Below are 26622 nucleotides of genomic sequence, written 5' to 3' on the forward strand. Positions count from 1 at the left end.
ACAGGCGCCTCCATCAGCCTTCTGTACTTCTTCTGGGGGTCAGCTGCTTCCTCTTTCCAGAGGACAGAGCCTGCCTCCCCTGTTCTCTGGCATCATGGAAGGGAGGAGAGAGCCGGATGGAGGGTCAGGACATTGGGCTCTGGCCCTGGCCCCATCCAAGGGCCACTGGGAGGCCTTGGACTTCTGTCTTCTCTCTGGGCTGCTGTGAAATTCCTGCCAGCTGTGCTGAGTGGTGGCTTTCCAGGTCCTTTCTAGGTGTCCTAGGACACCTCTGCAGAGGAGCGCAGCAGCCAGCCTGTTCCCTGGACTGTGAGCCCCTCCACCCAGTGTGGATTCTGATGATCAGCACACAGCGCAACCGTGGAGGTGCCCAGGCTGATGTCAGTGCCTAAGGCAGCCCAGCCCTGCCAGCCCCAAGGGTATTGCCAGCTTTCTGCATGTGCCGGAAGCATAGTGTGTGTGGGGTGCTTCTGAAATCAGAGCTTCTTTCACGGCACCAGGGGAAGCTCCTATTTTAAGTTTCCCATGTGCTGAGCCCTCTTGTAAAGCAAAGAATCCTTTTATAGTGCAAGAACCACCCTGATGTGTCTGTTTGGTATGTGTGGATTTTGGCATGTAGGGTTTCCTTAAAGGGGAGCATGCCTGGAATCTCTCACAGGGGCTGGAATTGCCTGGTGGTGTGTGGGGTGGGTGCTGGGCTTGCCCCCCTGTGGTCAGTGCCCTGCCCCTCTTTCCTCTCCATCTTACGCCCCTCACTCCTGCCCAGGGCTTGGCCCAGGGCCAGACAGAGGCGAGGGAGCAGCTGCCGGGGATTTCTGGAGCTACCAGGGGGAGGTGGGAGCCACCCTTCCCCTCCTCCTTTTGTCCCTCCCCTCTGTTGGGGTTCCTTCTCCTTCTCTCCCTTCCTCTACACTCCCCTCCTCTCTCCTCCTTGCTTCTTCACCCCCTCCCCCATGGAAACAGAGAGGAGAGTGCAAGGGTGTGCAGGGGCCAGGTGGGGCTAGGCAGGGTCTGGGGGCCCGTGTAGAAAGCAGGGTTGCCGGTCAGTTGCTGGAAGAAAGAAAAAGCCCTCACACAAAACCATGGAATTTAGCATCTTGGAGCTGGAAGGGACTACCTGGCCTAGCTCCTCCCAGAGAGGTAATGCTTTGTAGAAAGAGCAAGAGCTTAACATCAGACTTCAGCAAGTTACTTATCTTCTCGGAGCCTGTTCCTTCCTTTATATAGTTGGGCAAATAATACCTGCCTTAAGGTGTTGTCATGGGCAGTATATGAAATCATGTTTGTCAAGAACTTGGCACACAGTAGGTGCTCGACATATTTCAGTTCTTTTCCTCTCCATCTTGGTGTTTGCAAGCTCCTGCTAAGTAATGTCATGGTCCTTATAAGTTGTCCGTTAACCTTGTACACATCCTCACACACACAGCCCAGGCCACCAGGCCTTCAATTGCCAGGTGTCACAAAGCTGAAAGGCTGCAGGGCTGAGACCCCAGCCCAAAGCCATTTTTCTCCCACACCATGACATAGGCTCCCCAAACATGGTTTCCCTGAGGGGCTGCCAGTTGACAGTGGAAGGGCTGGGGCATCTGTCATCCATGCTCTGCCCTGACACCAGGGCTTCTCTGGGTGTGGCTGGCTTACCCGCTGCCAGCCCAGAGAAGCTGAAACCTCTGGCTCCCACCCCAAGCCAGATGTCCAGAGGTTGCTGGACTGGGCCCCAGCTGTTTGACTGGTTGCTAGTGTCCCTGGTCCCCAGCCTGGCCAGGAGTCTATAACCTGCCCTGCCCTAGGGGTGCTCCCGTGGGATTCCTCTTACCCAGATTCCTCAGGGACCTGGAAGCAGGGATGAGGGTGGGGACTGGCTCCACCCTGTACCATTACAGATGCTCAGTGAGGGTCACTCTATGGGACGCCTGGCGCTTCTGCCAGAGCCTGCCCCCCCCCCCCAGCTTTCAGACTTCAGGCCTCCTTTCTCCCAGCTTTCAGACTTCAGGCCTCCTTTCTCCCAGCTTTCAGACTTCAGGCCTCCTTTCTCCCAGCTTTCAGACTTCAGGCCTCCTTTCTCTGCCACTTGCCAGTTGAGAGCGTTCACGGTCTAGGTCAAACACTGCCTCCCACGCCCCTGCCTTCCCCCCTCATTATGGAGGCTCCCACTTGTTTTGCTCAGTGCTCTGCTCACACCGCCATCACACCATCACCCCAGCCATCCTTTTCTGTGTTTGTTGCCCTTCCTGGAATAGGAGCTCATTGTGGGCAGGCATATTCACCAGTTCATTGAACTGTGCCCACCACCCCACACAGCTATTTGCATGTAGTCAGTGCTCAACAAATGTCTTTTGACTTGAATGAACTGGGCCCCCTGCTGCTTTGGAGGTGAAAATTTAGGTGAAAGTGGGTTGCTTTTAGTGACAAGCCCAGGACCTGGGGACTGAGAGCCAGAGGCACAAGAAGAGGTCAGATCTCTTCTGCATTCCCCTCTAGTCCTGCCCTCTTGCTATTTTCCACCAGGGGGTGCTCTTTCACCTCCAGTGGAAGGGCCAAAAGCTGGGGCCAGGTTTATGGCCACCTGTCCTATAACCCGCCTTCCCCCACTGTTTTTTTTTTTTCAGCTCACCACATGCTTTGAATGTATTTCAAATTGGATGCAGGCAGAAAAAGCCTTATTGTTTTAATCTTTCAGAGGGTGAAACTGACGCTTAGAGAATGTTCTTTTCTTCAAAGACATACAGCTACTATGGGCAGGATGGGAACCTGAACCCAGGTCTTGGGACTGGGTGCTCCTTGATGACATCATACAACACCTTACTAGCTCCTGGGCCAGGCCTGATACTGACCCTGGATGGTCTGGTCTGGGGACCCCCTGACATTCCCCCTGCTTCCCTCCTGGCCCTGCCTGGCCCTGGGAAGATGGGTTCTTTTCCCTCCACGCCACTCAGACTCTCTCCTTTGGTGCCTGCGCATCAACCAAAAGGCCTGCTCAAGTCTCCCCTACCCAATGGGAAGGTGCCTCACACATGGCTTACCTGGGCCCCCCTCCTGTCCTTCCCTGAGAATTCTCTTAGCCGGTACGATTTCACCACCTCACCCCTGAAGTTCTTCTTCACAGAACAGTCTGGCCTCTGCCCCCACCCCGCCCTGAGGTCCTCTCTGCCCCACATGGTGCCACTACCTCCAGCCACTGGCTTCCTCTCAGTCTTTTCAGGTTTCCTTGCTGCCTCTTCCTGTCTTACCTGCAACTAAAGGTGGGTGCTCCTTGGGTCCTGTCTCATATCTGTTCTCCTCTCTGCACTGTCTCTGGAGAATCTGCCCACACTACTGGTCCACAGTGACTCCAAAGCCATGTCTCTAACTCAGGCCTCCCTTCAGGGAAATGGACCCAGGGCTTAAGCTGCCAATCACTGCTCCACAGCCTGAGGGTTAAGTCTATGGACTCTGGAGTCCAAATGCCTGGGTTCAAATCCTAAATGGCCTTGGGTGAGATATTCAAGCTCTCAGGGCCTCAGTTTCCTTAGTCATAAAATGAGGAGTATAATATCTATTTCACAGCCCCTTTGTAGGGCTAAATTGGAATAATACATACAAAAAACTTAGCATAGCACATGTCCCCTCTCCCTGAGAATAGCTGAAACAGAAACCTTGGAGTTGTTCTAGATTCTTCCATTTCCTTCCCCCAATACCCAGTTGGTCACCAAGTCCCAGGGTCTCTGATGTTTGTTGCCCCATGCCCTGGTGCAATTCCCCATCCCCTTGCCCCCTGCCCCCCCCCCCAAGCATCAAGCCACAGTGGCCTTGGCACATCTTCTTTTAAATCCCTGCTCCAAGCCAGGCTAAAATCTAAGTGCCTCAGGCCCAGCCACTCCAGGGTCACATCCCCACCCGCATTTCCTTCCTCTTCCCTCCATGCTTCCTGTCCACATACCCTCCACTCGGCTCCAGCCACACCCACACCCCTAGTCAGCTATCTCCTGCCTCCCTGCCTTTGTCCAGGATAGTCCCTCTCCCTGGAGTGCTTTTTTCCACCTTCCCCATCCTGCCCACACCCCATCCATGAAGCCCCCCAAAGCTCAAGGCCACCTCCTTCTGGAAGCCTTCTGCTTCTCCAGCCTTGCATGGCTCCTTTTCTGGGATCTCGCACTAGTCAGGATAGGTAAGACCCAGACGCCCCAAGGGAAGGAGCTAGGCGTTATCTCTAGATCTCTAGGGGCCACCTCCACTCGCCCATGTCCTCATATATTAGGCCTCCCAATAAACATTTGTGAATGAAGAAAGGTGATTGGGCTGGGAGGGGAGTTTAGAAAGAGTATCAGGAAGATTCTCAGTGAGGGACACCTTCCACTCCATGTTGGACTTGACTGCATGAAACTCCAAGGAAAGAGTATGCCAGGAAGAGAGTAGATTTGGGAATGGATGGTGGGATGCTGGGAGTGAGATGAGGGAGTCAGGGGATGGGGAGCCAGGATGGAGAGGAAGGATGGGAGGAAGAGGTACTAGAGAAGATGGATGGGGGAGGGCTGGGACAGGATGGGGGTGCTGGTCAAGGTGCAGGAAGAGGTGGGAAGGGCAGCAGGGTGGGGGCAAAGCATACTTTCTGGGAAGTGGGGGAGGTGAGTGCAGTGCATTGTGGACAGAGAAATTGCCTGCCGGCCAGTGTGAGCTCATTTCCTCTCACCGCCTCCTGCAGTGTCTGAGGGTATCAGGCTCTGGAAAAAGTGAGCCAGGGGCACCCCAGGGGCCACCACTCTCCTCCCCTCCCCCACAGCCTCAGTTCAATCTGGATCTCAGATGCCAGGGATTCCCCCTTACATAGACGACCCATTTGTTCTGAGAGGAAAGGACCCCTGAGCCAAGGGGGCAGCAAACTTTGGACCACTGGAGCTACAGGGCAGGAAGAGTCAGAAACAGGAACCTGGTTGAAGCTTAAGCAAGAAAATACAGCCAATGTGATGGGTCAGAGCTAAATAGCAGGAAGGACTCAGGAGTGGGGGGTAATTCTGGCTGAGCATGCCCTTGATGAAGGGAGGCAGGGAAAGGAGAGGAGTCATTACTGCCCCTCATTATAAAAGCATCCATTCCCTTTGACTTCCAGGGGATTTAAAATAAATTAAATTAAACATAAGATTTAAAAGCAAGTCAGTATCTCCTTCCTCAGGTTCACAGGAGGAAGGATGGCCGTGATCCTGATCAGAGGTGAAGAGGTGGGGGCTTGGGGCTGACCTGATCTCAGGAGTCAAGGTGGTGGTTGTATGAAGTCTCCTTGCTGGGGGTGGGGGGGTGGAGGGTGATTCCAAAGTAGACAGAGTTGGCCTTCCCACTTTCCTTGCCTGCCTTATCCAAATCGTACTCCTATCTATCTGTGGCCTGTGCCTTCCCTTATTCAGAATCTGTAAACCTGCAAGAAGGAGTGGGAAAGAGGTAAGCATGGGCTGTAGGAAATAGGACGTAGGAAGGATGTTAGATAGTAGAAAAACTGCCCATCAGAAATGAAGGACTGAGGGACTGTCCCTTCCTGGACGGGCTGGAGGGGTCCTGCTTGAGGGCAGAAAAATGAGGAACTGGCTCAGGACCCCAGTGGCTCTTTGGGCCCAACTCAAAGCGAAGCAGGGAAGGGAGGCTATGGGTTACGTGTGACTGGGAGGCCTGAGAGGCCTCTGCTCTCACTGCAGAGAAGGTCTGTGAGCTGTCAAGAGGCCTGAGCCACGGGCTGGCCGGGTGGGAATCGGAAGGGCTGCGGCCCCGGCCAGCCTCTCTCTTCCAGCATCCATTCCCCTGCCTCTGTAAGGTCCTGTGCGGAGGCTCTGACTGGGGGAGCTGGAAGGCTAGACTGAGGGGAGCCCCTGAAGGTTCCCCTCCTCCTGAACCCCTGCCCACATGGGCTTCACCATCTCTGCCCTTGTCTCAGCTTCCTTGAATCTCTGGATGGAAAGCTCCCTAAGTTTTTCTGTCTTTCCCTCATCCATCCTGGATCTTTCATCTCTATCTCTGACGTTCTCTGCCTCTCTCACTGTGTCTCTCTGTCTCTGTTTCTGGCATCTCTGTCTAGCTGTGTTTCTCTCTGCTTCCCTTTCCCTTCTTGCCTCCCGCCCTCCCGCTCCCTGTGCTAGTCCTGGGTTCGATGCCCTTGTCCTGTTTCCTTGGCGGGCCCAGATCATCCTCTATTTGGGCTGGTCCCCTGGAGGCTGGCCCAGGCTGTCTCCCTGAGACCACCTCTCTTCCCCAGGCTGCGTCCCGCCCTCTAGCCCTGCTGCCAGCACAAGCCCCTGCCTCAGCCCCCTTTGCCCGGCTGGTGTCCTAGGGGGAGGCGGCGCGTGCGCCCCGTCGGGAGCGAAGGGGGCGGAGCGAGGGGCGGCCCCGCCCCCTCCCGGGTCCCGGCCCTCGCCCCCGACAGTGCCCCGGCCGCAGAGTCGCCGCTGCCGCCCGATGAATGGAGTCGCTTTCTGCCTGGTCGGGATCCCGCCCCGCCCGGAGCCCCGGCCCCCCCAGGTGAGGCGCTCGGCTGGGGAGGGGGGACGTCCAGGCGCTGCCGGGGAGCTGGCGGAGGGCCCGGGTCGCGGCCACCCGCCCGGCAGGCACAGCCTGGGGCGCACGGCGCGGGCACGGCGGGCACGGCTGCAGGGAATGTGGCTGGTGGTGGGCCGGGGCGGGAGGCGGGGAAGGAGGAGGGTAGGCGGGGGCCGGGACTCGCGGCGCTGCCGGGGCAGGGGGCGCAGACCGGGCGGCAGTGCCGGGACCCCCGCGGCCGGCCAGCGGGGGCGGGAGGTCCGCGCCTTTTGTCCGGGTTTTTCAGGCGGGGCGCCTGCCGCCGTTTCCTCTGCCCGAGTTTTCGTTTTCCGTTGGCGAGGCCCCGGCACAGCTGGAGGGAGAGGCCGTGGGGGAGGGAGTTCCCGGAGCGGGCCGTCCTTGACCACGGCGGCCGGACACCCCCTCCCCGCGCCACACTCGCCCCCTGCCGGGCTGGGCCGGCCACCGACTGCCCGGCGCGAGTCGGCCGCCCCCCGGGGTCCTGAGGAAGGGAAACGGCTTCGGGACCCCTGGTCCTGCCCGCGCGGCTGCTCCCTCTGCCCCCTCGGACCGGTGTGGGTGGGTCTGGTCGCGGGGTGCCAGGGGATTACTCAGCGCTGGGCTGCTTTGCTTGGGTTCTTTCATCTGCCAGCTGCTGAGGGTGGGGAGGGGCCAGCAGGGGCCAGCAGGGGCCTCCGGGCCGCATGGGGCCAGCCTCCTCCCGCTGAGCCTGGCTGCCCGGTCCTTCGGGAGCACCCAAACACGCTCTCCTCGCCTTCCCAAGCTGGTTTGAACATTGATTGTCAGGCCAGGAGTTCCCTGGCACGGACAAGAAGTTCCCTGGGGGTCTGTGTTGGAGTCAAGGTCTGGGCTGAGGCCTCTTCCTCTTTTGACAGGGCTGGAGGACTTGGGGTGCTCCTCTCCAGCCCTCCCCCCAGAGTTGAGCTGGGGTCTAGCACTTTGCAAACTCTGGGACTGCTGAGTTTCTCAGGAGCTGGACGGATGGATGCTCAGCTCTCTCTCAATCTGCGCCTCTCTCCGGGACTCCCCCTCCACCTCTCAGCCAACGTGCTCCTAATGACAAACTTGAAATTCAGGATGGACAGGGGGGTGGAGGTCATTAACCCTGAGTCCCTTGGATTCTCCCCCCCACAACACATACTTCACCACCATCTCAACGCCCACCCCTACCCTGTGGCCCAGCTGGGGGCGGATGGCTTTCATCCCACGTGGTTCTCCCCCTCTGCCAGGGCAACAGTCCCATTCCCAAAAGTGGCCGTTCTCACTGAGATGCTGAGCTCATTGGCATGCGATTTGAATCTCGATTACATAACCAGTCATTTCACCTCCAAACACAACTCAAAGGCCCCCAGCCCCAGCCTCTTCCACTTGCTCACAAGGTGGTTGAGTCCACCCCCAGGGGTATAGGAGTTCCCAGTTTCTGCATCCAAGCACCCCCCCCACCCCCCACCCCGTTTCTTGATGGGGGTCACAAGATGAAAACTTTTCAAAAGGGAACATTATTAGGAAGGTGGCTTTAGGACACCATGGGGAATGGGGCAGGCTTTTGAGGATCCCAGTCCAATTTTTGGACTGGATTTGGGGAATAGGCCTAGTGTTTGGGCAGCTTAAATGGAGACTTATGTGCGCTCTCCTCAGGATGACCCTGAGCTCATGGTGAAGGGGGGCAGGAGGCCAGTCTGGCCCTCCAGGGGTGCAGCATTTTTGGCATGGATGGGAGTGGGGGCGAGGGAGGGTGCTGGTACAGAACAGGGCAGTGCGGGAGTGGGCAGAGACATTTATTGCTTCATCCTTCATTGCAGGGATACTTAGAAGGATTTCATAATGTGTATGGTTACAAGAGAGACTACAAAGGAGAAGAATAGACTAAGTTACAATGTGAGGGATTGAAGTTAGCTCTTTGGGAGAACTTCCAGGGAGAGACTTGTGAGTCGCAGCATCCCAAACTAGCCTGTCAGAGAAGTTTCCTCCAGTATAGTGGGTTTGTTAGATTCCTATGAAGTTGGATGCCAGTACAGAAATCCAGAGAGATTCACAGGGGATGCAAATATAGTCAAATGAGCATATACATTAGTGCCTAAAAAGGGTTTTTAAGGAAGGGGAGTTTTTTTTAATAGCCCAGCTGATAGCTAAGATATAGAAATTACTCTGGGCCAGGATTTATATCAATTACCTCATTTAATCCTCACAATACAACCACGAGGTGTGGGTTCATTATTCCCATTTTACAGTTGAGGGCACTGAGGCATGGAGAACTGATAGCTTGAAAAAATCACATCACAGATAAGTGGCAGAGCCAGGGTAGGGTCCTGGCAACCTGGCTTGAGTCCATACTCTCACTCTGCTATCCCCCTTCTCAGGACCTGCCTTGCCCTGCTGTCATTCCCACCCTGAATCTGAGTCCATCTTGGATTCAGCCCAAGATCAAGGTCAACCTCTCACTAGATTAGAGCTTGGTTGTTTTTCTTTCAGTTGGGACAGGGATGGGGACAAGGCGCCTCAGGCTGGGGAGGCCTCAGGTGTCCATGGTTGGTGGGTGGAGGAATCAGCTTGTTTTCCTCTCCAGCCCCCATCTCCCCATGCCAGCCCGTAGCACTTGGCCATGGCTCTGTTCACTGGTGTTTTCCTTCCAAAGGGGCATCAGCCCTGGTCTGCTGGCTGCAGGGGTTCAAAGGTGAGATATTGATTTGGTCAGGAATTTGGATAAAGGCTGGTTTTAATTATTCTGCTCTCTCTCCCTCCCCAGAGAGAGGCATGAATAGGGCCTGTGGGAGCTGGCTCTGCCTTTCCCCTAGCACCCCACCCCTTCGCACAACCCGCCTTTAGATCCAGGCCCCCTGTTCCATGTAAAATTGTGCCAGCTCATCAGCAGGGCAGTGCCAGTTAGTACCAGGCAGGCGTCTTCTCTCCACTGCCTCAGTGGGACAGCAGGCTAGGGTGGCCTTGGGACTGGACTTTGGGGCGCATTTAAAGGCCTGTGGGGGTGGAGAATATTCATCAGCTGTCAGTGTGGGTCAGGACCAGAGGGGTCATCTTGTCCAACTCCCTCATGCTACAGTGGGGAAACTGAGGTCAGAGAGTGCCCAAACTCAGGTGGCCTGTGAGTGGTGGACATAAACCCAGGTGTTCTGACTGCCAGGTCCCCAGGCCGTGCCTTTCCTCGCACCGTTCCGTCCTTGGTGCCCCTCTCAGTGCGGGGTTCTGGGACTGGGCCCAGGAGGGAGAAGGGAGGGTGGAGAGGAGCAAGGATGAGTGGACAATGTGTCCCGTTCATCTCTGTGTCCCCAGTTGCCAGCACAGTGCCTGGCACAGAGTGATTCTCCAAAAATGTTTGTGAAGGCAGGCCTTGGAGCAGCCCCTCCCCTGGCCTCCCAGGGTGTGCCGTGTCTAGCTCTGCCCCTGGCATTGTAACAGTCATTCTACCCATCAGTCTCCCCCAGACTTGCAGTATTTGAGGGCAAGAAAAAAAGAATAGCAACTACTTCCAAAGCGCTTACCACTCTAGGCAGCTACATTATCATCACCCCATTTGACAGACAAAGAAGCTGGTACAAAGAGATTACATGGCTTCCTAAGGTCCCACAGCTGGTGGCTTCCTAAGGTCCTAAGAGCTAAGGAGTTGACCTTGCTCTTAACCTCATTCCAGGCAGGTCCAGAGGTGTCCTATTTATCTTGGTATCCACAGAGCCTGACATGTAGCTCTGTTTGTTGACTGACTGAGAGTGTATGGAAAACCCACAGAATTCTATAATCTAACCCTTTGGAAGTAGGTGGGATTAGTGTCTTGGGAAGGCAGCCTGGAGATGCATTACTGTGTTATCTGTGCCAGGAATGCCTGAGCCAAACCTAGAAAGGAAAGCTCACCCACACCCTGTCACAAATGTCCTCCACCACTTAACAAGAGCCACTGGGGGCCCTCAGTCTTTTGGCTTCTCTCTTCCCTCCCTCCCTCCCCTCTTCTCCCAGAGTTGGAAGGGGACAGTGCTGAACAGTGAGCATGTGGGAAAAGACTACAGGTTGGATTAAAGAAGCCTGTCCCTTTTTCATTCCTCTGGGCTGAGATGTTCAGCCCAATAGTTGGAGGGTGCACGGAGTGTTTGGTTTGGGGCAGGGCCTGTCACAGCTCTCAGTTCTCTCTCTCACAGGAAGGGGTATTGGATTTCTAGTCATCTCCAGTCCTAAACCCTAAGATGCCCAGGGTCATCTCCAACCTCCTCAAACCTGTGTGCTCCTGGGTAGGTGACTACTCCCCCTCTGACTCTCCCTGCTCCCCATCTGCTGGTTTGAGTGAACATCAGTCAGTCTTCATCACCAGGTCATACTTCGTGTGCTGACAAAGGCTGGTGGGGAGCTGAGTAGGAAAAAAGAAGACTCAGTGTGGGGCTGTGGTATGCCCTGTCATGGCCCCTTGGAACACTGGGAGGTCATTTGGGTGTCTGGGCCCTGGCTTCAGCCTGCTGAGGTTTCAGCCCTACCCCTTGTTCACTATGTGACCTTGGCCAAGTTACTTAATTGTTTTTAGCCTCTGTTTTCTTTTACTTTAAATAATCCCTCAAAATGGTTTTGGATTAAATTGGATTAAATGAGGTAATATAGGTAAAGTGGCTGATATTTGATAATCTCAACTATTTGTAGTAGCAACTATTATTAAACAAACAATAATCAATGGATGGAAATGAGAACAACACACTGTGGGCTCAATAAAGGGAACCCTTTATGGTCTGAGTAATCTGAAAAGGAAATGAGCTGCCCCTGGAGGTAATGAGGGCCCCAGTCAAAGGAGGTAAGCAAGCACAGGCTGGACTAGAGAGAATTCAGGTATTGGGTGAGAGGTAAACACAGAAAACCTTAAGGGCTCTGCTTAGGGATCAGCACTGTATAGTAGGAAATTAGAGGAGCTGTTCAGACCTGGTTCCTGCTCTCCGGGATTGGGGAGAGGAATGAGAGGTTGGCTGCTGTGGTTTGGGCTGTGCTGTGAGCTTCTCCAAGGACAGAGAGTCCTGGGAGGCTGCCTGGAGGAGGCCTGGAAAGGTGGGTGTGGGAGGCCCTTTCGGACCTGGAAAGGGCTTGGTGGCAGAGAGACATTGAGGCCCCAGGACACTAGTCCTGAAGTCAGCCCCAAGGCTGCCTCCACATTCTGGCTGCCCAAGGGGGTGGGTGTTTAGTGGTGTGGTAAATGGGGAGCTGGTAGCTCCCTGTCCCCCACACTCCCAGCCTCTCCTGGAGGAGGGGCCAGTGGCAAAGAGCAGGGGCCTGTAAGGAGCGGAACTGGGGAAAGAAAGAGTTCTTATGCCCAGTGCATTTGGGGGCGTCTGGGGGTCGGAGGAACAGTGGAGCCTTTGTCCCCAGCCGCCGGGAATCTGGCCGAGAAGCCAACCCTGGGTCTGGCTGGGCTCTCACGGGCAGGTCCTCTTTGAAGTGACCCTTTCAAAGCTCAGCCTGAACCCCTGGGTGGAGAGACAGCTTGGGGCGGGGTGCAAGGATGACAGACCTGCAAGCCAAGGATGGAAGCAGATCCAATGCCTCTGGGCAGGCAGGCTGGCAGGAGGTGTGTGGGCTGGAGGAATGCAGCCAGGCTGGGGGCACATGTAGGAGCCGTGTGGGAGGACGACCACTCCAGGACCTTGGCCTTCAAGTGGGGGTCAATATAGGGAAGGGCAGAGTTCATTCTGGCCCTGTGCCTGGCTTCTAGCATTTCCAGCTTGATTTCTGTCTGACTCTGGGCTCCTAAATCCATAGCTCTCACTCCTTTTTAATTTCCTCGAAGAGTGAGAGCTCCTTGGAGAGAATCTGGTGTGGCTACAGACTTAGAGCCCGGGTGGCGGGGGAGGCGTAGAGATCCGGACCATCAGAGTCTTTCCTGCTCCTGAGAGCCCCCAAAAGGCTGAAAGGGGAGGCTGAAGTGGAGGCCCCCACCCTCCACTGCAGAGCTTCCCTCATTCTCAGTGGGAGGAAGATCTGTAATGCTCTCTCAGAAGGAGAGAGGGAGGGAGGAGAGAAGCCCCCGAGAGGGAATATCTTCAAAAGTTTCAGCTGGAGAGCTCTTAGAGGCCACTCCTATCCCCCTGCTTCTCCATTTGACTCATGGGGAAACTGAGGCCTAGAGAAAGGCCAAGAAGACAGAGGCAAAGTGCCAGGGACAGGCAAAAGTGGGAGGAAGAGGGAGAGTGGAAGCCAGGTGAGAAGGGCGCTCGGGTTGCTGAGTTACAATGCGAGGGTAGTGACGGCCCCCTAGTCTCTTCTGCCGGCCCACTGTGATTCCATGAAAGGGAGGGGAGGAGAGGGTTTCTGTTAGTTTTTTGTTTGTTTTTGTTTTTTATTGAGCAGTGGACAGGGGAGCCTCCAGCCACCCAGGTGAGAGCCCTACCCTGATGCTGTTTTCTAGTCCATGCCCTCACACCCCGATCTCTCGGTGGCATCATGGCACTCTCTGTACTTGGAAAGTACCTCTTCTGAGTATGTGACCCCTGGTTCCTCCTCAAGAGAGGGGGAGGAGGGAGCTGAGGGCCCAGGTCGTGATGGGGGCTGCAGGCAGTTCTGGTTCTCCTCCGTATCTTGCACTGGCATCTGCAGAGCTGAGCCCTCATTAGCTCTAATGAAGCCTTGGCACTGTGCCCCCCCCTGCCCTGCAGCACCTGGTGGGGATGATAGGGAAGCTGAGGTTAGGCCTGGAGCCCAGGAGGGGGGTGGGATGTCTGTAAGAGGGGAGAGTGGGAGTCAGGAAATGGGGGCCATGCAGCAGGCTGGGGCTGCTGACAGGACAGAGAAAGAGGCACACATCCCCCCTTCCTTCCCCACTGGCACCTTTTCTTTATACTGTTGCTCCCAGATACTTAGGTCCCACAGCGCTAGGGAAAGTGTTATCTGAGAGACTGGGTGCGGCCCAGGGGTATTAAGGACATTCCCAGGCCTGGCTTGCTTAGAGTGCTGTCTTGCCCTAACCCTAATTTCAGCCTGTGGCAGAAGGACCTGACTCCAGACACTGAAGGTTCCATGTCTGGGAAAACCGGGCAGCAGCCAGATCTTAATGCCAACTGGCCTTTGTTCCTTTGGTGATTACTCCTGTGCACTCTCTCATTTCCTATGTTTCAGGTTGTCTGTGTGGGTCTTGGGACCTGGATGGAAAAGACACAACTCTGCTCTCAAGGGGTTTGTCTGTTTTTCCTGCCACCCAAAGACTCCACTAAGGTTTTATAACCACTGGTTCTGAGATTTGCATCTACACCATCTGCCAGACCAGAACACCTCTTGACATCCTCTGTCAAAAATATTACATAAAAATGATCTGGCATAATTGGGGAGACAGACCCCATGTAGACGTTAGTGACTGTCTTCACTGTGAAATCATTTGAGTGTGAATGTGGCCACAAGATGGTAACGGGTTTAAAGATGGAAACAATGTCGCTGGGTAGAATCCCTATAGGAGTTGGTTAAAAACCAGTTGGCGATATGATTAATCTCCTTTCTCTCATTTCCTGTTTCCAAACCTACCACTGAGGATTCTTTAGTAAAACTTTTTTTGACGAATTTTCAAGGGCCATTATGAAGTGGTTGCACATTTACTGCTACAAGAACTGAGACCCTAAGAGGGTAAATAACTCCACCAAAGGTCATCCAGCATCTGAATTTAAATCTGGGCCTTTCTGAATCCTAAGCCTGTCCTGTGTCACCGCTACCTTCCTTGACAAGGAAGAGCCTGGGAGAACACCCTCCCACCTTGGGAAGGTGGACACTCCCCCCTGCCCCCAGCTGAGCCCTGAAATCCAAGTAGGGGGCCGTGTAATGAAGGAGGGGTGGAGAATGCAGGTGCATGATTACGTTCTGCTTCTCCATGACTGCTGTGCACAGGGTTCTTCTTGTGCCTGCCTGGAGTCTACCTTTGCCCTTGAGTGGTATGGCGTACCCCAGGGCTCCATCAGTCAACAGGGATTGAGCCCCTACATCTTCTAAAGATGCTCTACCTCTGAGGGAAAGAAGGCTTCACTGAGGAGGTGAGGCTGGCCCAGGCTTGAAAGATGTTGCTGGGATAGTGGGGGGTAGGGGTGGGCATAGAAGGGAGAGATGGGCATCCCAAACCCAGCATGACTTGCTCCCATGGATACTGTGGAGCCATGGAAGGGTATCAGGCAGCAGAGGCAGCAAACCAGATGACAGGACTGAAACTGGAGTTGGGGATGGAGAGGACAGGATAGGAGCGGATGTATCACCCTCTTCCCCTTTCAGGAAACTTGGCACATCATCTCTTCCCCTTCTCTGAATAGCTTTTCCTGCTTTCTTCATTTCTCAAACTCCTATTCATCCTTCAATGCCCAGCTCAAATATCCTTTCTTGTAAAGCACCCCTCCACACACACACTCTATGTCCTCAAATATATGGGGACTTCCTCCTCTAGGCACTAGGCCTTAAGCCCTGTGAGGGTAGAGACTTTGTCTTGTTCGCTGTTCTATCTCCAGCTTCTAGCTCAGGTCCCGTTGACTGAATATTATTGACTAATGAACTGTATGTCCCCATAGCACTTGGCACTGCATTGTAAGAACCACATAATAATAAAAATAGGAGTATTGGTTACACTAACATTTATTGGGCATTTCAGTGACAGACACTGCTGTGCCAAGCACGTTACACAAACTCTGTCTTTAATCTTTGCAACAGCCCCATGAAAAACAGATTATCTCTGTTTTTAAATGCAGAAACAGAAGCTCAGAGAGGTTAGTAACTAGTCCAAGGACACACAGTTAGGAAGTGGGACCAAGTTGGGATTCAGACTCCCAAATCCTCTGAATCCTGTTTCAGAACTTTTAAACACTATGCTCTGCAGCCTCTTTATTTTTTGCATGTCTGTCTTTTTATAAAGTCAGGGACTGTTTTATTAATTTTGAAAAAAAATCCCTTGTAGACTACCAAACTAGGATTTGTTAAGCATCTCCCAGGTTCCAGGCACTCAACACGGAGTCCCCTCAAGGACACCACTTACAGCTGAGGAGACTGAAGCTTGGAGAGGGAAGAAACTTGACTGAGGTCCCACCGCCAAGGCCTGAACTTAGGTCTCTTTGTCTCCTCTTTCCCCAGTGTCACTGAGACCAGCCAAGTGCAAGGCCCTCGGTGACACCCAGCCGATAGCCCTGGAATGAAAGGAAAAAGGAGCCGAGCTCTGAGGTTGACTGAGTTGTTTGGGGGCACACGAAAGGCACAACTGGGTTGGGGACTGGGTCTTGGGCCCCTAGCCCAGTGTGCTCCCCACTGCTGTTACTGATGGAGAAAGGGGTCCAAAGGCAGGACAGGGACACAGGGACCGGGCAGGTACAATTTCCCAAGTGCCCAACTGTCAGACGTATGAGCTCCACGGAGGTGAGGCTGACCGGGCTCTGGGTGGGCAGGGACGGTGTCTGAAGGTTGCAGAGCCTTGCAGGCCCTTGACAGAAGAGGGCGAGAGGTCGCCAGTGCACAGTATCAGTGGAATTGGAGCCTCGGGGTGACTCCAGGTTTGGGAGCCGCAGCGGCCAGGGAAGCGGACGAGGGCAGGAGCTCGGAGCAGTGCAAAAGGATGGGCGCGCAGGGACCCGCGTTGAGTGCCCATCGGGCGCAAGTTCCCAGACCCGCGGAGACTCGCCAATCAGATAGGCCCGCTGCTCCCTATTTGCATGGCCACACCCCTTTGCTCCAGCCGCTCAGGCTTCGCCCCCGGGCGTGCCTCCTCGGGCTCCGCCCATTTCTGGCCCCCTGCGCCCGGCTGGCGCGGGAGGGCTGGGGTGGGGGGCTGCCGGGCGCGGGAAGGGCAGACCTGGGCCGCCCGCCCGGCCGCACTATTCATAGCCCAGGGGCTGGCGTAGTTCGCATACTTGGCGTTTCTCACGTCTGGCTGGCCCAAAGCTGTCGCCCCTTCGCGCTCCTCCCTCCTTCCTCCCCTCTCCCCTTAGCCGCCCCCTCCCCCTGCCTTCCCCCTACTTTGGTCCTCTGCCAATCTTCTTGAGATCTAGAGGTGGCCAAGCCAGCGGGAGGAAACTGAGGCCGAGAGAAGGGGCGTGCCTTCGTGCCGGGCCCCGAGGGAGAAACTGGTAGTAGGGAGGCGTGTCTTGCGGTGGCTAAGAGCCTGGGCTCTGTGGGCAGACAGACCAGGGCTTGAATCAGAGCTAACGCTGGTTGTGGGACCCTGGCAATTCCTTAGCTCACAGTCCGGGAAGCTTTTCAGAAGCCGGCAAGCTGAGACCTGGAGAATAAGGGATCAGTTACAGGAAGATGGGGGACTGGGAGAGATAAGTGTTATATCCCAGGGAAAGGGGACTGTGGATGTGGTGGGCCAGCCCTGAGTGGACAAGGGCTTGGCTAGCTGAGTGAGGGAACAGAGGACACTGCAAAGGGGATTGAAGCAGCTTCCCTTTTCTCCCCACCCCTTACACCCTTATTCCAGTACCCCCGCTTTCTGGATCTGGTTCTCACTGAGCAAGGGGTGAGATGCAAAAAAAGAGACAAAGATCTGAAGCAGCCCCTACCCCAGGTAGACGCCCCCCCCCGCCCCCAAAGACTGTCTCCGAGGAGAGGCTCATTCATTCCTTCACATTCAGAAATGGTATGCCCAGCATCCACCTTGTGCCAGGGGCTGGGGATTTGACAGCCAGCAAAGCAGCCTGTCCCTGCCTTCCAGAACTCACAGTCCTGGGGGTAGAGGGGAGATGTTAGTCAAAATAACCTCATAAATGTATAGACACCAACTCAAGAGTGCTGTGAGAGGGTGCAGAGGGACCAGACCTGGTCTGGGGCCCAGAGGAGGTGTCTCTGGGGAAGTGACTTTTTTTCTGAGAAATACAGGGTTGGTAGGAGTTAATTAGGGTGTGGGTTGGTAAGGCAGGGAGGGAGCTGGGGAAGAGAAAACAGCATTCCAGAAACAGCATGTGCAAAGGACCTGAGGCTGGAAGGGTGCCTGGTCCTCAAAGGAACTGGAAGGAGGCCAGAGTAGCTGGAGCACAGAGGAAAGGGGTGTGGTGGGTGTGTGTGGAGCCTGGAGGCATGTCCCACAGAGTCTGGTGGTCATAATATTAAAACAATTAGTCTGGATTGTCAGGGGGCCAGAGGAGTGATGGTAGCTTGGAGCAGAGCAGTAGACATGGTGAAGTGGATAGACCTAAGAGACATTTGGAAAATAGAGTTCACTCTCTGGGGGGTGGAATGTAGGGCTGGGGCCATAACACCTCCCATTTATCAGTTCCCAAAATGCTTTCTCAGCAACTTTGTCAGGCTGCTATCCCTAGCTTCATTTTGTAGCTGAAGAAACAAGAAAACCTGTGACACCTTGAGGTCGTGTAGCCAGAAAAGGGCTAGGGCCAGTACTAAGGGCAAGTGTGACCCTTTCTCCATATAAGCTTTCTTGATGCTGAGACAGTGATCTTTCTCACCAGCCTCCTATCCCCAAACCCTCAGTGCTCCTGTGGGTTAGCCCAGCATTCCTACCTAGCACCAGACAGGAGTGGGGGCAAGGGGCCAAGGTGGTGTGTGTGTGTGTGTGTGTGTGTGTGTGTGTGTGTGTGTGTGTGACACTTATCCCAAGAGGCTGCTTTGCTCTTCTTCTTTTTAGTGATTTTTTTTTTATTTCCCCCTTGCCCCCCACCACCCGGTTCCTGCCCCACCCTAGACCTTCATCACCCTATTGCCTGTGTTCATGGGCAATGCATATATGCATATAAATTCTTTGGTTAATCTCTTCCTGTCCCCCCTTCCCTCTGAGATTCGTCAGTCTGTTCCATGTTTCCATGCCTCTGGTTCTATTTTATTCATCAGTTTATTGTGTTCATTAGATTCCATATATAAGTGAGATCATGTGATACTTGTCTTTCTCTGGACTGGCTTATTTCACTTAGCATAATATTCTACAGGTCCCTCCAGAGGCTGCTCTGCTCTTAAATGAGGTAATGCATGTGCCGCGTGCCTGGCATATAGTAAGGGCTCAAAAACTATTAATATAGGGCCACGCAAACTGGTGAAGGGTAGAATCTGGGGCCAAAAGCAATGCCATCTGCCCTCTTCTGACCACAGAGCCCAGCCCAGAAACCATCTTAGCTCCCTCATGGACAGAAGCCAAAGGAGGTTGTTTGTCCCAGCAGAGCCACCATCCCCACCACCCTTCCAGCTGCCTCTGGGGCATCAGGGGCTGGATTAGGGAGAGGTTCAGCTCCTAGGTGGGGTGAAGGGATGACCTGGGCAGGTTGGGCAGGGCTTGGGTGAGGGGGTGGGTGGTTTCAGGGGTGGGGCTGAGAGCCTCTCCACAGGGAGCCCCATGTGCCCTGAGGGAGACTTTCGGAATCTGTTGAGGCCTGCCCTGGGAGGAGATGTGGTCTCAGCTTGAGTAGGACTGAGCTCTCCCCTGAAAAAAAAGCAGTGGATGCACCTGTTGTCTTTGCCCAGGTGGTCAGACAACAGGAAGATAGAAAGAGAGCCACTCCCAGGGTTCTCCCTCCGTTTCCTCTGAAATGAGCTTAACAGTGTGGAGTCACAGAATGGATATGATGATTTTAGAGAAGTCATTGTAGTCATTCTCCTGCCTCCAGGAATGACTACCCTTAACATGATCTAAGAGGCTCTAGCCTCTCTCCAGTACTCCTTGACCAAAGGGAGAACCTTCCTAAGGTTCCACAGCCACTCTGTCCTTCTGCAGGGGACCCTGTTCCCCTGTAGGAGATGGGGAGGGGTGATCCTGGGGTGTGGTTGGAGGCTGAGGGGCCTGGAGAATGCAATGGGGAGAGGCAGGGTGGAGGGAATGAGTGCACCCTGCCCACTCTGGGCCATGAGGGCCATAAGTGTGCTAGACCTGGGCCAGCAGGGGGCTCTGCTGCACATGGGACCTGCTTGCATCTCTGACAAGACTGCATCCTTCAGTGTGTGTAGGCATGTTTTTCTTGGAATGTGTGCATAAGAGAGCATGTGAGAACAGGAACTTGCCTCTGTGTGCACACGTTTGTGTGTATATGTTATGGGTGTTTTGTAGGCTTGGAATAGATCTGTGTGCTGTGCAGGGTAAGCCCTCAGGAGGCAAGAATCCCACACTTAGCCCAGCTTTTGCTAGGAAAACTCTTCCAAGGTCCTGCCACCAAGGGATATGGCACCCCCAGAGTTTGTGCCTCCATCAGTTCAGCCTCTGATAGATGGCAGGCCCTCATCAAGGCAAAGGACCTACTGTATCAAGGTTCAGACTCGCTGGCAGCCTGAGAGCTCCCCCTGTGCAGGGAGTACTAGGGCCCCCAAAGATGACAATAGGGAGGCTCAGAAGGCACAGTGGGGAGGGGTGGGAAGGAAAGGTCCTCTAGGTAGGAGGTGCCCAGCTGTCCTGGACAATGCTTCTGGGCCCCAATGGGACACCTGTTCACTTGTTCCATCTTTCAACAACATTTTTTTTTCCCATTTGAATTCTGATCTTGCCTTTTTTTTTATTGTGGTAAAATATACATGACATAAAATATACTGTTTTTAAGTGTACAGTTCAGTGGCATTAAATATGTTCACATTGTTGTGCAACTATCACCACCATCCATTTCTAGAACCTTTTCATGGTCCCAAACTGAAACTCCATACCCATTAAACAGTAACTTACATTTCCTGTTCCCCCAGCCCTTGAGTAACCACTATTCTGTTTTCTGTCTCTATGAATCTAGGTATCTCATATAAGCAGAATTATACAATATTTGTCCTTTTGTGACTGGCTTATTTCACTTAGCATAATGTTCTCAAAGTTCATCCATGTGGTAGCATGTGTCAGAAGTTCCTTCCTTTTTTTTGGTTAATCCTCACCAAGAATATATTTTTTCCATTGATTTTTAGAAAGTGGAAGGGAGGGGGAGAGAGAGAGAGAGAGAGGAAGGGAGAGAGGGAAACATCAATTGTTTGCCTCCCACATGTGCTCTGACCGGGTGGGGATCGAACCCAAGACCCTTCGGTGCGCAGGCCAGTTCTCTAACCCCTTGCCATACCGGCCAGGAAAGACTTTACTTCCTTCTTAAGACTGAATAAAATTCCATTGTATGTATATACCACATCCAAAAATTTTTTAAATTTATTTTTCCTCACCATTTATCCCCCCTATACCCTCTTCTACCTCCATCTACCTATCCTCTCCCATAATCACCACACAGTTGTCTGTGCCAATGAATTTCTTTCTCTCTTTTTTTCTTTTTTGCTCAATCCCTCTTCCACCAGCCCCCCCCTCGACAGCTTTCAGCCTGCTCTCTACCTATGAGTCTGTCTCTATTTTGCCTGTTAGTTCCGTTTGTTCATTAGATTCCACAAATGAGTGAAATCATATACTTGTCTTTCTCTGACTGCCCTATTTCACTTAGCATAACGCTCTCCGGGTCCATCCATGCTGTCCCAAAGGGTAAAATTTCCTTCTTTTTTACTGCTGAGTAGTATTCCATTGTGCAAATGTTTCATAGCTGTTTGATCCACTCATATGCTTACGGACACTTGGGTATACCACATTTTGTTTACCCATTCATCTGTTGATAGACATTTGGGTTGTTTCCATCTCTTGGTTTGTGAGTAATACTGCTATGAACATGGGTGTACACATATCTGTTTGAGTCCCTGCTTTCATATCTTTTGGGTGCAGAGCCAGAAGTGGAATTGCTGTTTAATTCTTTGAAGAACCACAATACTGTTTTTCATAGCAACAGCACCATTTTGCATTCCCACCAGCAATGCACATGGGTTCCAATTTCTCCACATACTCGCCATTAAATAATTGCTGAGGGCCTACTATGTACAAAGCACTCTAGTAGCACAAATCTATTTCTGAAAATTCACTAACCATTGTCCTTACAAAGCTTTCAGTCTGATGGGGGAGACTCAGGTCATGCCCTTGAGCAATCTCCAATCTGAGGAGAAAGACGCAGGCCATGACCTCTGGGAGACCCTAGATTGATATGGGGCAAAAGCAAACAAACAAATAAATAAACAAAAAACCCCGACCCTGCTGACAGGGAGCTCCCAGTCTGATGGAGGAAGTATAGAACCTTCTTTTGGGGAGTCCCAGACAGGCCCAGAGACCAGAATGGATACATGGAGGGCATGCATTGAGACATCAAGGGGCTGCTGAGTGGAGTAAATCAGGGGGTTGGAGAGGGCTTGTGGTGGGCCCTGGCCCACACTGGCCTGCAGTTGCCTAGGCAATGGCCCTGCTGTTTACTTTGTGGCTGGCTCTAGACTCACCCTTTTCTGCAAGTGCTCATTTCCCACCAGGAGGAAAGATGCTCATGTTTAGTCTCCCCTCCCTGAGGAGGGAACTGGCTCTCTTGCTGGGAAAGGCCCTGCCAACCTGGCACTTTTGCCAGGTTCCTTGCCTGCTAAGAGCAGGCCCCATCCTGGGGTCTCACATCCCCCACCCCTTCCTCACTCCCAAAGGACCTCTAAGACAAGGCTCTGGGCCTGCCCAAGTTCTGCTATGGAAGGGGGGCTCCTGAAGGTTCCTCCCTGCTTGAGGGGAATTGGGGCATGTAGGAGCCTATAGGGGGCTGGCTCTGGGAGGTGGCAGGGATGTGCATGTGAATTGATTCACCTGGCTCTGTGTAGATCTCCCTAAGTGTCTGCATGTGTCACCGTGTCTTTGTGTACATGTGGTTGAGTTGTCCCATGCCTCAATGTGAGTGTGGCTGGGCGTGTGAGTGTGAATATCCAAAAGGCAATCAAAACAGCTTGCATTGACCTTGAGGGCATCGTGCTAAGTGAAATAAGTCAGACAGAGAAAGACAAATACCGTACGATCTCACTTATACGTGGAATCCTAAAAACACACACTCCAAACACACAAAAACCCCACCAAACGCACAGAGGACAGATTGGTGGTTGCCGGAGGCCAGGTGGCAGGTTAGGGGAGTAAGGGGGTGTTGGGGGTGTGGCCAAATGGGTGGAGGGAGTCCAAAGGTACAAACTTCCAGTTCTAAAATAAGTCATGGGGATGTAATGTTCAGCATGGTGACTATGGTTAATGATAATATAGTATTGCATATTTGAAATTGCTAAGAGAATAGATCTTCAAAGTTCTTATCACAACAAAAAATTCTGTAACTATGGATGATGACAGATGTTAACCAGACTCATTGTGGTGATCATTTCGCAATGTATACAAATTTTGAATCATTATATCGTACATCTGAAACTAATATAATGTTGTATGTTAATTATACCTCAATAAAAGATATTTTTTAAAAAGGAAAAGAAAAAAGAACAACAAAGAAAAGCTTGCATTTATTGAATCCCTACTATGTGCCTAGGGCCTGTCTGTGCTAAGGACTTTCTTTAATTTTCTTAATTCTTCCAACAACCTATGAGGTGGAAATTAGTGTCCTTCCCATTTTATTGGTGAGAGAGCAAGGCTGTAAGAGATTAAGTAACTCCAGCGAGGTCTCACAGCCAGATAGTGGTAGAGACAGACTCAGACCTGTCTGAGTCCTGGACTTCAGAGCCCATGTGCTCAGCCCTAGTCCATGCTGCCACTGAAGAACTAGGGGATTCTGATCATTGGTCCCTCCTTGAGATGACAATGGGATTTCTGGCATTGCAAGTGCTTCCTCCTCCCCTTCCCCAGCCTCCCTTGGCTCTGGCCCTGTTTGAGGGTGGGAGGGGAGTGTCACAATCACCCCCAACTCAGGGCAAGATTGGCCCTGGAGGTGGGAAGCATGAGTTTGGAGAGACTTTTTGAACCACACCCCGCCCACGGGACCATACCAAGTGCAGGGTCTCCAGGCTCCCAGTGACTGGGGGTTATCTGCACATTGAGGGTGCTGGAGAGATACAGGCTTGCTGGGCCGGCTCGTCAGCGTGGCTTGTTGGGGCATGTCCGGATTGTACACAGCTGGTGCTGGGAACCAGGCATCTGAATGGGGCAAAAGGGTGGAGGAGTTTGGAGGGGCAGCTGCCCTTGAACCAGGAGACTGGGCCAGGGGTCGGAGGCCCAGGCGTGGGCAGGCGAGATGCCTTGGGTGTCACATTGCATGCATGCCTGGGAGGGACGGGACTGGCGGCAGATTTGCTCTGTCTGGGTGTGAGGTTGCGGGGTGGTTACAGGTCTGCTTTTGGTGGTGTGTGATGGGTGTATGTATGGGAGAAGTTGAAGCTTCGTGTCGGATCATTCTCTTAGGGTTGTCTCCTGGTTTGGGGTCTACATTCTGGGAGGAAAGCCAGAAGGAAAAGCAGGCAAATTGACCCCTAGCCTCTCTCTCTCACTTCCTGAACCACTGGCCCTTCAAAGCTATCAGTTTCTCTCCTTCTCATATCCCTAGACCCTTGGGCCCCAGGACGTTCTCCCCCTCCCCACTTCCTGACTGTCAGGCTGGCCCCTGCGGTTTTCTGCTCCTCCAGCCTAGGCCACCCTCTGGTTCAAGGGCTAACCTGGGAGGCCCCTGACCCCACCCTCAAACAAACTGTCCCCTCCCAGGGAGAAGAGGCACTGAACCCCTGATAAGAGGCCCCCTTGATATGTGGTAGTCTCCCTTTGTTCTGGGTGAACGCAGCTGGCTTGGGCCTGAATATGGAACTTGGGGACCCCTAACGGTTTCACTCTAAGTGTCTTGAGGACATGATCTGCACTTGTCTTATTCTCCAAGGTGCCCCAGGCCCTGGCATAGTACCTGGCCCACAGTAGGCGCTCAAGACATGGTTGTTGAAAGGATAAACAAGAGAGAAATGGAAAAAGATCTAACTTAGGAATCCTGGGAGCTGGTCCCAGCTTAGTAAAAGTGAAGCTTTGAACCAGCCACTTGTCCTCTGAGCCTCAGTTTCTACATCTAAAAAATGGATATGAAAACAATCCCTGGACATCCAGTTCTTAGGGTAAGGGTCAAATGAGATAAAGTAGAAGTGCTTTGAAGCATAAAGGATGATTATCTCATTTGGAGAGAAGACTGGGTGCCCACCCCTTGGGAGTGCAGCCCCCAAGACCAGTCCCAAGGACCCTTCAGGAAGATAAGGTTGAATGGATTTTGCAAGCTGGTCAAACTAGAGGATGATGGGAGGGACTGCTTAGCTGGGTAATTCCTGATTTGGGGGGAGGAAGCTGGGGAGGGTGTAGGGAAGGAGGACTCACACTAGGCAGGAAGGCTTGGAATAGAATCTTAGCTACGCCTGGTATTTCCCAGCCCTTGGCCCCCTCCCCCACGGCCCTCTGGGGCCCACCCCACATTCCTTTCCCAGAGGAAATGGGGGAGGGGGCTGAGAGGCTCCCCAGGCCTGGAGGATCATTTATTCAAACTACGTACAACCTTGGAGGCCCTACCATGTACATTCCCCTCCTGATGTCCCTGTAGAGGCAGCTGATTTTAAGGGGGAGGGTTGGGGAAGGGGTGGGTTTGTGTTGAACCAGGCTGTTACCTCCTTTGCTGGGCCTTGTTGTCCTGCCCAGTTAGAGGGCAGGAAATGGACATCATCTATGGCTCATCATTTCCCAGATGTCTGCAGCCCTGGACACAGAACCCCAAGTCCAGGAGTTGATCCAGACACAGCAGCACCTGTTGGCCATGAGAGGCTCCCTGGGGCATGAGAGGGGAGAGTCACTGCATTTCCTCAGAACCAGGGACTGGACTTGCAGCAAGAGGAAAGGAAATTAGGTATCTGGAAGGACTTACAGGCTGCTTGCTGGGACACCAGGCCAGACTCTGAGCAAGGACATCCCCGTGGCCATTGCCCTCTGCTTGGGGCCACAGAATCTCACATGGCTGACCACATCTTGGTGCTTCCAGCTGGGCTCTGAGGGCCTGGCCTTTGGGGGATGTGACAGGGAGGCTCAGGGCAGGCAACAGCAAAAAGAGGCCCACCCAGAGTCCTTGGTTTTCTAGTGATTGAGGAGCAGCGGAGGGTGCTGATGGAGAAGTCATGAGTTCTGTTCCCTTGACTGAGGTCCTTTCCCGATCTGCCCCTAAGCCCTCCTGACTCAGCGCTGATGGCAGCCTTGCTCTTCCCGTTTGGCTTCCGCCAGGGTGGGGGTGGGGGTCCAGCTCCTGCACAGGGGACCCAGCAAGCAGCAAACAGGAAACAGGAGAACAAAACCGCTCCCCGGCCCCCACATGCCTCACTCTCACCCTTCCTCCTCCCTTCCTTCTCCCTCCCTCACTCCTGCTCACCCTGTGGTCCTCTGTTTCCCCTCCCTCTGCCCCCAGGACCCCTCTCTTCTCTGTGCCCCTCCATGTCACTCCCCTCCCTCCCACAGGATCCACCATGAGGGCTGTCCTTCCTAGGATGGGATGAGGGAGCCAACTCTTCTGCTTGGTTCTCCCTTTGGGTGGCTGCCAGCAAGGGACCAGTGCTAGGATTCTTCCTCCCTAAACTCCTAGATTTGGAGCAGGGTGGGCTGGAGCTGTCTCCTCCCCGACCCCCGGCCTCCCTTCACTGGCTGCTGGCTAGAATTTGGGAATAAGATCCAGAGTTGGAGTGAGGGGCTCTGGGCTTGGAGTCCCAGTGCTGCCATAACAAGCTGGTTGTTCTTGGGCCTCAGTTTCCTTCTCTGAAAATTAGATGATAGCATTGCCAGGGCCACAGTGAGGGGTTGTGGTGAGAAGCAGTGTCTGTGAACAGTCAAGTGGGATAGAAATGGTGGTGATTACATACTAGCCAAGGCCTCTGCCAGCCCCACCCGGGAAGAGGCCTGGGAAGGGAGAGAGCCAGGAAGGGGAGGAGGGCAGGGTCTGCCATCAACATGGGCTTCCTGTCTGACTCACATGCTGGAGGTGGGGTGAGGTCCAGCTTGGAGCCCATTGTCAGCTTGGTGGTGGCCCCTCTGGCAGAATGAATGGGCAGTGGGTCCTTGGAAAGAGGGGCAGTCACGCGTCCTCACAGTGATGGTGGGGACTCCGCCTGTAGCCTTGGGGCATATCTGGTGTGGGGTGTTAGGAGAGTGAGTGCTGCTCTCTGTGCCGGGCAGTGTGTGCGCACACCGCAGCTTGTGCCTGTACAGAGTAGATATGCTGGGTGGCATGTGCGTGTCATCTCTCTGCTTTCGTGGGGGTTGTGGGCATCTCTGTGGGGGGGTGCGGAGTGTATGGGTGGTTACATGGGGGGTGTCTGGTGTGCTTTTAGGCCACAGTGGGTATGCTTGTAAATGTGTCTGTGGGATGTGTGGACCATGTATGT

The 26622-nt window shown here is 53.6% G+C and overlaps 1 protein-coding gene across 3 annotated transcripts in view; it reads left to right on the plus strand.

The window, feature by feature from the left end:
• The window catches only part of ARHGAP23 (Rho GTPase activating protein 23), a 72830-nt gene that overhangs the window by 1757 nt on the left and 44451 nt on the right, over positions 1-26622 (plus strand). For 2 of the 3 annotated variants that reach the window (XM_081161082.1, XM_081161084.1), the window contains exon 1: positions 6398-6480. The exons of the other annotated variant lie outside the window; for it this stretch is intronic. In XM_081161082.1, coding sequence (XP_081017208.1) covers positions 6418-6480 — 63 coding nt within the window. In that variant the 5' untranslated portion in view covers positions 6398-6417. Of the gene's footprint in view, positions 1-6397; positions 6481-26622 lie in introns of those variants that run through there. 3 annotated transcript variants of the gene reach the window in all.

The sequence above is a fragment of the Miniopterus schreibersii genome (assembly GCF_964146895.1).
Source record: "Miniopterus schreibersii genome assembly, chromosome: 16".
NCBI classification, from domain to species: Eukaryota; Metazoa; Chordata; class Mammalia; order Chiroptera; family Miniopteridae; genus Miniopterus; species Miniopterus schreibersii.